General features: G+C 57.1%; 2 protein-coding genes across 2 annotated transcripts; one reads left to right on the top strand and one right to left on the bottom strand.

The window, feature by feature from the left end:
* Positions 1-428: 428 nt before the first annotated feature.
* Positions 429-2,527, top strand: ATF4 (activating transcription factor 4). The gene is made up of 3 exons (XM_045834887.1): positions 429-621; positions 1,209-1,526; positions 1,627-2,527. Exons 2-3 carry the CDS (start codon positions 1,301-1,303, stop codon positions 2,454-2,456), a joined length of 1,056 nt encoding a protein of 351 aa, XP_045690843.1. The 5' UTR covers positions 429-621; positions 1,209-1,300; the 3' UTR covers positions 2,457-2,527.
* Positions 2,528-5,549: 3,022 nt separating this feature from the next.
* Positions 5,550-9,054, bottom strand: RPS19BP1 (ribosomal protein S19 binding protein 1). The gene is made up of 4 exons (XM_045834962.1): positions 8,895-9,054; positions 8,603-8,731; positions 6,323-6,420; positions 5,550-6,077 (listed from the first exon to the last, which is right to left on the bottom strand). Exons 1-4 carry the CDS (start codon positions 8,944-8,946, stop codon positions 5,946-5,948), a joined length of 411 nt encoding a protein of 136 aa, XP_045690918.1. The 5' UTR covers positions 8,947-9,054; the 3' UTR covers positions 5,550-5,945.
* Positions 9,055-10,120: the final 1,066 nt, after the last annotated feature.

Genomic DNA, 10,120 nt, shown 5'->3' with positions numbered 1-10,120 from the left:
TGACTCATCATGTCTGACCAATCAGCGCTCTCCGCTGGCATCTCGCGCGATAATAAGGAGGTCTTGGACTTCACAATGGAAATATTTCTTGGAGGGAGAAGCTGCTCCCCTGCCCTTCAGCGAACACCGGAAAGAGGAGTGTCCGGTGGATCCTTCCGCGCTCTCTAGAGGCATAGGGAAATGTGACTCTTTGATCGTAGAAGCCTTGTAATGTAGTGCGTCTTTCCTTTCTGGAGGCCTTGAAAATAACTCATTCTCTCTTTAGAGTTACGCCCGGAACGAAAAAGTCATTGGCTGGAAATAGTAGGGTGTTGACAGATGAAAACAAATGGGTGGGTGTTGGAGGTCACGTGGCCTCGGCGGAAGGATTTCCCCTGTGATGCGTCCCATAGGGAAGCTTATAAAAGACCTGTGGTGAAGCTGCTACGGCCATTTCTTTTCCTTCCGTTCCCAGATGTAGAGTGCTTGTGCGAGCGTGTGCTTTCCCCTCCTCCGTTCCCGCAAGTCCGCGGCCGCCATGGCGCATTAGAGGCAGCAGTGCCTGCGGCAGCATTGGCCTTTGCAGCGGCAGCAGCAGCACCAGGCTCTGCGGCGGCACCCCCCAGCGGCTTAAGCCATGGCGTAAGTACGGGGTCGGACCGCTCTGGCCGTGCACCCCTGGGTCGGCTAGGGCTTACGACCTAATCGGGTGCGGCCTGCGGCCTGGCGGTGTCGCGGAGGGGGAAGCTGTTTTACGAGCGCTCGGGCACGCGTGGCTGCTGTTTGGGTGTTCCGGAGACGCTAGGTCTTCGTTGGGAGAGCGGCCTGGCCCTAGGGGGAGAAGCCTCCGGTGGCCTGCTGCCCAGCCCGCGGGAGTCCCGCCTGGCGCCCCGCGAAACGTGGCAGCACCCAAGATGGCGGCAGGGCGGCGGCCGGCGCGGTGTGAGTCACCGAGGGCGGGGGCGAGGCAGCGCGGCCGAGGCCGTATTTGGGCATGAGGAAGCGGCGCCTTCCTCTTGCGGCCGGTTGGGGAATGGCCGAGCTCGGAGGGCGTCCATCTTGAGCGGCCCGACCAGGGAACTGGCAAGGTCGGCACAGTGGCTCTGGGGCCACGTGTGTCCGATTCTGTACGGGGAAGGAGAGTTTGCCCGTCCCGCCTCGGGAGTAGAAAGATGAAATCCCCTGGCCAACGGGTCGCTAATGGGACTTGGTTTCTGGTTCCTATTCAGGCTTCTCACGGCATTCAGCAGCAGCATTGCTGTAACCGACAAAGACACCTTCGAATTAAGCACATCCCTCGATTCCAGCAAAGCCCCACAACATGACCGAGATGAGTTTCCTGAGCAGCGAGGTGTTGGTGGGGGACTTCGTGTCCCCCTTCGACCAGTCGGGCTTGGGGGCTGAAGAAAGCCTAGGTCTCTTAGACGACTCCCTGGAGGTGGCCAAGCACTTTAAACCTCATGGGTTCTCCAGCGACAAGGCTAAGGCGGGCTCCTCCGAATGGCTGGCTGTGGATGGGTTGGTCGGTGCCTCAGACAGCGGCAAGGGTGAGTGCCCGTCCTTCCCTTTCCGGTGAGACCTCGTCGTAGGAACTTGTTGCCTTGTGCATCTGGCTGATTTTATTTCATGCTTTCCAATCTTTTGCAGAGGATGCCTTCTCCGGGACAGATTGGATGGTGGAGAAAATGGATCTCAACGAGTTTGATTTTGATGCCTTGTTAGGTTTAGATGACCTGGAAATGACACCGGATGAGTTTTGGGCCACGTTGGAAGACTCGTGTGGTCTCCTTGACCCCTTAAACCAGGAGATTAATAAGGAGCCCCCCCAGACAGTGAACCCAATTGGCCATCTTCCAGAAAGCTTACCAAAAACTGACCAGGTTGCTTCCTTTACTGTACTGCAACCTCGTCCCCTTTCCCCGGTGGCCCTGTCGTCCACTTTGGACCATTCTTTCAGTTTAGAGCTAGGCAGCGAGGTCGACATCTCTGAAGGAGACAGGAAGTCAGACTCCCCCGCCTACATTATCATAATCCCTCAGTGTGTAAAGGAGGAGGAAGCTGCCTCAGACAACGACAGCGGCATATGCATGAGCCCCGAGTCGGATCGGGGCTCCCCGCAGCACAGTCCCTCTGCCCCTGGGGCCTCCCCAAGTAGTTTGCTGTCCTCAGACGCCGTCTGTGGCTCTGTGCGCCCCAAACCCTATGACCCTCCTGGGGAGAAGGTGGTGGCAGCGAAAGTCAAGGGTGAAAAACTAGATAAAAAGCTGAAAAAGATGCAGCAGAACAAGACTGCAGCCACTAGGTACCGCCAGAAGAAGAGGGCAGAGCAGGAGGCCCTCACGGGGGAATGTAAAGAGCTGGAAAAGAAAAACGAAGTTCTGAAAGAGAAGGCAGACTCCTTGGCCAAGGAGATCCAGTATCTGAAAGATCTGATAGAAGAGGTGCGCAAGGCGAGGGGAAAGAAAAGGGCCCCCTAGGTAGGGTAGCGTGTGCTTGTATATAGGAGGCTTGTGCTGGAGCTGTTGTAATAAATTATTTTGTAGTGAAAGTGCTGTGCAGACCTGCGTCTGATCTAGTGAGGAGCTTGGAACTAGATTCTTCATGGGGGGCCGGGGAAGAGCACTCGGCGTGCTTCAGGTGGGTCCCAGAGAGGTGCCAGGCCCTGTGTGCCATAGGGCAGGATTGGTGGGGACTTACGCTGGAAAGGCCAGGCTAGAGCCCCCACGGCAGGCTCCTGGGTGGTTTCCCCACATCTGAGTTGGGCTTAGGTTAGCCCTTGGTTAGGGAGGAGCAGCCAGGTTCCGCTTGTTCCTCAGTTGGGCTCTTCGCCAGCAGCTGTCATGGAAGTCCCTGGGTGCACTGGTGGTTAGATGTTACTTCTAGTTTTTATTTTTCTGTAGATGCCTCTTCCTAGAACTCGTCATTCAGAGAAAAACAGCTCTTGGTTTCTGCCGGAAGAAACCTTAAGAAAGTCCTGCAGTCTTGTTACTTCCTGGCAGGAACTGTGCGGTTGGGCCCCCAGCTAGCCCTCCCTAGACATGGTGCGAAGCAGCAGCAAGGGGAAACCACTTGAGCTGCTTGTTGTGACCCTGGTCTTTGGACTGGATTGGCTTAGTGTAGGATAAGGTAGATGTTTCTTTTTGTCTTGGGCCCGTGCTGGCGAGGTCCCTTCATTTCCTGGGGCAGACCTGTTCCCTATCCACAAAGGTCAATTAGGTACCTTGGAGCCTGGCTGGGATGAGGATGTCCCTCATGGTGGTTAGGCACTGATCCAGTCTAACCAGGTGAGGTGACCTGACACCTCACAAGGGGAGGGGGCTTACGAGCGGAGTGGTGAACTCAGGTGTTCCTTTTTCTTGAAGGGCTTGGAAACTGAGAAACTAGCCCACTTGGAGGGGGTGGTGAATCACAGGTGGGCTGAAATGGGTGTGTGTGTTTGTTGTTGTTTTTTTTTTAATTTTAAGGGGAAGGGAGAAAGACAGCAATGTGTGGTTGCCTCTCACACACCCCTACTGGGGACCTGGCCTGCATGTGCCCTGACTGGGAATTGAGCTGGTGACCTTCTAGTTCACAGGCTGGCACTCAATCCACTGAGCCACACCAGCCAGGTGGACTTGGTGATCTTTGAGGTCTTACCTATTCAGGAAAATGATCCACAAGGCCCTGACCCTCACTCAAGGCAGGGGAGCCACACATCCAGATACCGAAGTTCAACTCACATCCAGATACCGAAGTTGAATTCAACTCGATCACCCCATCAAAGCAGCTTCAATTCATAGGGATTTACCGGCCTAAACAGGGTCACCTCAGCTACATGCCTGCCCTTAGTCTCAGTTGTCCCAAACCACCTGGGACATGTGCTCCCAGGCACTTCACATCCGTCACCCTGTCTCCACTGGGGCAGGCTGCCGCCTCCAGTGCATAAACGCAGTGTCCTCGTATGGGCCGTGTTCCTTCCAGATCTTCAGTGGCCAGGCCCTGGGACTCATGGCCAGCACCTGCATCTGCCCCACTGCCTTCCACGTGGTGACTCACTGTCCCTCCTTCAGAGCCTGCACCAGACTCATTCAGGAGACTTAAAACACAGACCCCCCCAAGTCCCTCCTGACCCGTTAGACCATAACCTCAGGTGGACACAACTGATGTTAGTCACACAAAGGGGATGTGGACGCCACCCCACTCTGGCCCTCCCCCAGGAGGCAGCTGTCACTGCCCCTGGGAGGGGTCAGGAATCTAGTGATAGGGTAACAGCACGTGTCCTTGTTAGAAAGGGCCCTCAAACTCAGTGGCTGGTCAGCCTGTTCTGACAAACTTCTGGGGCCAGTAGCTGGGCCAGCTTGCTAAGCTGCTTGAGAGGAAGGGAAAGTCGCCAAGGACACCCAGGTTCATGGCCTCCCCACCAGGCTCATTAAGGCTCGGCTGAAAGGAGGGGTGTGAATTTGAGGCATAATACCAGCCACTCCCTTTTTGGGGCCAGCACATCTGAGGAAGGTGGGACAATAGCAAATCACAGCACCCTCTTCTGCTGCCCTGACTGCCTGGGCGGCCTGCTTCCTGCTGCTCAGGTGGGCCACCTGCAGACAGGGTCAGATCCAGCTCTGCGCAAGCAGCTCTGGCTGCACCTGCCCTCAGGAAGGAAGGAAAGCGGGCCAATGGCCAGGCACGGCATCCAGGGCAGTGGGTGAGGCAGTGGAAGCCCCTCCCCCCGGCACACAAGGACCTGCTGTGGTGCTGGCAGACTCACTCTCCAGCTGCTCCAGCCACAGGGACCTTCCAGAAGTCCTCTACCAGACAAGGCCATGGCCTATGGAGCCCTTTGGTGGCAGGGAGGAGGAGAGCTGCCCAAAGGTGTCCAGGACCCTCCTCTCCAGGAGCCCCCCACCCCTCCAAGGGGCGCTGGCTTTTAGGACTCGGCTCCTTCACACTAAACCTCGTGCATTTGATCAACACGTGTTTGTGCCAGGCACCGTACTGGCTGGAAGGGGCCCAGCCCCAGCCCCCAGCTCTCACTGCCTTTCTGCGCGGGGGCACAGACCTGAGTGTGAACCCTTGTTTCTGGAAATCACTTCCTGGGTCACCCCACCACTCCCCGAATTCCTGTTAGAGTTAGGAGGAAAACAGGCGGCCTCTGACACATGCCCCGCACCCGTGCTCACCTCCTCTGCTCTGCCCCTCACCATTCGGGGGAGAGCCCTCACAGCACAGCAAGGTAGGGACCTGGGGGGTGGCCCAGCCTTCACCCCACACGCAGGCCCCTCCTCACAGCCGACCCTGACAGACCTGCTGGGCACCGGGCTGGCAGCACCCCTTTCCCCGGATCCTGAAGCAGGGTCCACGGAGCAAAGCCTCTGGCAGCTGTGGCCGCCACCCGTGGGGCGGGCGCCCCTCTGGGCTGTGTCAGCAGATGCTAGGTGACCTCTCCAGGCGGCCGCCTGTGCTGGGGCTGGATTGGAGGACTCCCGAGCTGGGGTTCTAAGAACCACGCTGGGAGGCGGGGAAGGCTGGGAAGGCCCCTTTGAGCCACAGAAGACAACAAATACCCGCAAGTCAGGCAGCAGCACACACACAGGTCTTGGGCCCACATTTATTAGAACCCTGAAGCGGACCCAGCAGCCACCCCCCACCCTAGAGGTGTGGCCCCGAGGCCCCGGGAACTGGCCTCTGCACGGCAAACAGCCAAGAAGCCCTCCTGCGGCCAAAGCAAACAGAACAGTCAGAAACGTTTCCTTCCGGTGGGGAGATCGCTCCTCCCAGGCCTGCGGGTTCCAGCCCCTTCTGAGTAGGAGTCCTCCCCCAGGCTTCCAGCTCCCCAGCCGCTCGCCAGCCTGCCCCTGGCTTCAGCTCCGGGGCTTCCTTGCGTCACCCTGGCCCCCGCTGTGTGCAGCGGGTCCCAGGGCCAGCAGTGGCTGTGAGGCCAGAGGGGGACGCCGGGCCTGAGTGCCTCTGCCGCCGAGCCCTCCGGGAGGCTAGCTGCCGAAGTATTCCTGCTGGAACTTCTGGAAGTCTTCCTCAGTGAACACGGTGCCCTCAGCCTTCTTCTTCTTCTTTTTGGCCACAGGCCGGTCACAGGCCTTGCGGCCCCGGTTCTGGCGCACGATCTGGAGGCGCGTGGGAGTCAGGACACGAGGAAGCCGCACACCCTGGCACAGCCGGCCAAGTGCTGCCCCTCATCTGGTTTGCACACTTGCCACTCGGGACAGGGCCTGGCCCAGCCTCCCACCTCCTCTGCCCTGCCCCCAGCCCTTCGGGGGACAGCCCTCACAGCACAGCGAGGCAGGAGCCTGGGGGTGGCCCAGCCTTCACCCCACACCCAGGCTGCTCCTCACAGCCGTCCCCGACAGACCTGCTGGGTGACGGACTCAGGCACGGTGCTCCTGGCACTGGTCATAAACTTGAGGTTCACTCCAAGGTAGCCCCGACACTCTCGCTTCTGGAACTCGGCTGTGGAGGGTAGGCAAGGTGGCGTCATTTCTGAGTCACTCCCTGGAAGCCTTCTGTGTCTCCTCATGACAGCTCCCTGACCCACACCACCCCCACCCTCCACAGCCCCGCCGAAGGCCTTGTCCCCTTCCCTCCATTACTGCGATAGCCTGGCCTCTCCACACGGATCCTGCTGAAAGTGCCCCTTGGCTCCCTGAGGCTCAAGGGACTTACTCAACAAGCATGTCCTCAGTGCTTACTGTGTGTCAGGCACTGGTATAGATGCTGAGCCTGCAGCAGGAAACCCACAGGCAAACACTGCTCTCATGGGGCTCACCTGCCAGCGGGGGGAGAGGTGGCGAACAGTGTGTAGAGGGCGGCATGTTTTGCAGTAAGTGGGGATGAGGAATGCCAAGGCCAGAGGGTTGCAGTTCTAAACCTGAGGGTCTGGGAAAGCCTCAGTGAAATGACGTCTGAGCAAAGACTCAAGGGAGAGTGTCCTGTCTGGGGGAAGGGCATTCTAGATATAGGGAACAGCCTGTGCAAAGGCCCTGGAGCGAGCTGTGACTTAATGCCATCTGAAGAACAGAAAGTGGCCGGAAGGGGAGAGGAGACAGCAGAAGGGGAAAGACATGTGGGGCCTCATCAGGAGCTGTGAGAACCTGGGCTTCACAGGAGGGTGCGGGGCAGAGAAGAGAGGGGTTCGATGGGATTTTATAGGGTCCCATCGGCTGCTGTGCTGAAAACAAGATTGGGCAGGTGGTGGCAGGTGGTGGGGGTGGTGGAAGGTGAGAGACCAGCTGGGAGGCTTTCACAACCATCCAGGCAAGAGGTGGTGTCTAGTTTACAGAGGTGGCTGCCACAGCGGTGTCCTTGAGATTGGCCACTGAGGCTTGAGGGTCCCCTCCCTCATCAAGGAGGTAGCCATTATGGGACCAGGTCTGGGCTGGACGAGGGCACCTCTGGCGTCCCGTGCTCTGCACACCCACATCGCCTGCTCCAATGGCCTCACTTCTCTGCCTCCGCACTTCTGCTCGGGCTGTTTCCTCCTGGGAACTCGCAGTCCTCTTTAACAGATGCCTGAGCACTGCTTACCCACCAGGTCCTGGGGTTCGAAGACACTCTAGGAGCTCACCGACTCCTGCCACGTATCCTCCCACCATCCTGCCCCTCCTTAAGTGGCACCGCATCCCTCACGGTGCTCTTTAGAGACTGGGCTCTGCTCTCCGTGCCTCCCTCTTCCCCCATTCTCATAGCCAGTTCACCACTGCAGCCCATCAACGCCCCACACCCCCTCCGTCTTCCCCCTGCAGTTCTCTCATCCCTGCACCCTCACCCCTGCCCCGGTCACAGCACCTCCCACTTGCACAGAATAGGTGAGAGCAGGGCTCTGCAGACACGCTGCATGGCTGCCACCTGCACCGCCCTCAAGGCTGCCGTGAGGGGTTAAATGAGTGAACATCCACAGTGTTTAGAACAGCTCCGGGCTCAGACTATTAACTATTAAATGCTCCATCTCTGACCCTTGTTCCCTACATGTCACCTTTACTGGGCTTCTTCCTTTCAAATTTTCAGTCACTTGAAACTTCTGGACTCTGCATAGGCTCTCCTCTCTAGGATACGGGCCCCTGTGGTTCGCTCTATGCTTCCTTCAGCTCTGGACTTAAATGTCGTTCCCTCGGAGAAGTCTGATTTGGCTTTTTATCTGAATTCCCTCTCAGAGCACAGGTCGTCTTCAAAGCCCTCATCAAACTTAGCTGATTTTTAAGCTCCTTATTTAAAAAAATTTTTTTAAAGATCTTATTTTTAGAAAGAGGAGAAGGGAAGAGGAAAGAAAGGGAGAGAAATATCGCGTGTCTCCAGCTGGGGACCTGGGCCACAACCCAGGTATGTGCCCTGACTGGGAATTGAACCGGGAACCTTGCAGTTTGTAGGCCGGCACTCAGTCCACTGAGCCACACCACCCAGGGCTGATCCTGAAGCTCTTTAATGCCTCTCCCCCCAGTACGGCTGCACACTACGAGAACTGGGACGATGTGTTTCGCTCACTCCGTGTTACCGGGACTCCACTCGGTGCATGACACCCAGTAGGTATTCTAGAAATGCCTGGCGAACGTTTTAAGCCCTGCCTCAAGTGCCTCTTCCTCCGGGCTGCAGATCCCGACCCTGGGGGCAGCACGGCCAGCCCCCTTCCTGAGCTTACCCAACGCCGACTTGGGCACTTTTCCCTTGGCCGAATTCCGCAGTTTCCCAGCCTGGGTCGCCTTCGCCTTACGGGCCCGCTTCACCGGAGCCCCGTTCGGCTTGGCCTGGCTTGGCGCGGCCTGGGGGGCTATAGTGGAAGAGAGAGGGACGGACCTGGGTCGGAGGGAGAGCCGGGTACCATCCCACCCAGGATAAGCCCTGACTGGATCGTTCCGCACCCTCCGGAATCCCGCCCTTAGCCCCAGCCGCCCCCTGCCCGCGCCCGCAGCCTCCGCGCAGGATCTCCTCACCCTCGGGGGCCCCCAGCAGCTCCAGGCCCCGCCGCAGCAAGGCGGCGGACATTGTTGCACTTAGCCCCGCCCACACGCTCAGGCTACTTCCGTCTCGGCGCTCGAGTCGTCTCGGCGGAAACCCGAGCGGGAACGGAAAGTCCCGAAGTGGGCAGGCGGAAGTGACCACCTTCGCTAAGACGCAGGCGTTGGGTTACCGGGTTTACTCAGGAGGGAGGAGGGGCGGGAGTCGGGGCGGGGGCAATGCGCAGAAGGACGCATTTGCCGTCCAATCCCAGCCCAGCCGCTCCTTTGCACGCCAGGCCACGCCTTCTCCCGGAAACCACACACGACTAGTCTACCTTGGTCGGTCAGACCTGTCTTGTCTGGTTGCTCGGTAGTAAGCGAAGCCGGGGACACGGCGGGGTGTTAGTATTCTCAATTTTTACGAAGAAGAATGTTGAGCTGGATTTCTTTTTTTCATATACGCGAACCAAAGCAACATCTCGCACAGATCGAGTGCGGCACGAGAATTCAGTTTTCATTAAGCCAAGACATTGAAGACATTTGAGAAAATGCAAAAAATATGTTTTCACACTATTTTATTTTGTTTTGGAAAAGACAACTACTTTCATAAAAATGTTAACATGCAATGAGGTGGTTATTTTAAAGGATTAGTAAGTATTCAAAAGTTTTCTCAGTTTTAGTTTCTAATATGGCAAATAGCTATAGATATTTACATATACAAAAGCTCTTTGGTATCCTGATTTTTTTTTCTTTTTAGTGTAAAGAGGTTTTTAGACCAAAAAAATTTGAGAACTCATGGCCTAGAAATTACTCTTCCTTCAGTGGATAGAAACTTCCCTCACTTCTCAGTACTACCTGGCGTGCAGGAGGCACTCCGTAAGTGGCGAGAGAAGGAACCACCGAATGTACCGAGCAAACACGTTCCGAGAGCCTTCCGTAAACCCGACTCTGGAGCAGGGGACGCAGTGATGACTCAGCTGGTCCTTCCTGGATGAGCTCACTGTCTAACCTCCATCAACTCGGCCAGGAGGGAAACACCTAAACAGACGTTAATAATAACAAAACTATGTCAAGATGCTATTAGAAGTGTTTTTGCGCTCGTTAACTGCGTCCCTCCCTCCCCCATGATTCTGAAGTGGGAACTACTATTTTTTCCCTTTTAACAGATGAGGAAACAGAGACGGCAAGGAACCTGACCGGGTCACACAGGTGGTATGGGA

Source organism: Phyllostomus hastatus, unplaced genomic scaffold (genome assembly GCF_019186645.2).
Source record: "Phyllostomus hastatus isolate PE091 unplaced genomic scaffold, TTU_PhHast_1.1 phas_contig_198, whole genome shotgun sequence".
Lineage (NCBI taxonomy): Eukaryota > Metazoa > Chordata > Mammalia > Chiroptera > Phyllostomidae > Phyllostomus > Phyllostomus hastatus.
This window is presented reverse-complemented; position numbering and strand designations above follow the sequence as displayed.

Excerpts from the sequence above, each read along its gene's own strand:
- ATF4 (XM_045834887.1), top strand. The coding sequence starts at position 1,301 with ATGACCGAGATGAGTTTCCTGAGCAGCGAGGTGTTGGTGGGGGACTTC. Across the intron at positions 1,527-1,626 it reads TGCCTCAGACAGCGGCAAGG|AGGATGCCTTCTCCGGGACA; the intron begins GTGAGTGCCCGT and ends AATCTTTTGCAG.
- RPS19BP1 (XM_045834962.1), bottom strand. The coding sequence starts at position 8,946 with ATGTCCGCCGCCTTGCTGCGGCGGGGCCTGGAGCTGCTGGGGGCCCCC. Across the intron at positions 8,732-8,894 it reads GCTGCTGGGGGCCCCCGAGG|CCCCCCAGGCCGCGCCAAGC; the intron begins GTGAGGAGATCC and ends CTTCCACTATAG. Across the intron at positions 6,421-8,602 it reads AGTGCCCAAGTCGGCGTTGG|CCGAGTTCCAGAAGCGAGAG; the intron begins GTAAGCTCAGGA and ends TACCCTCCACAG.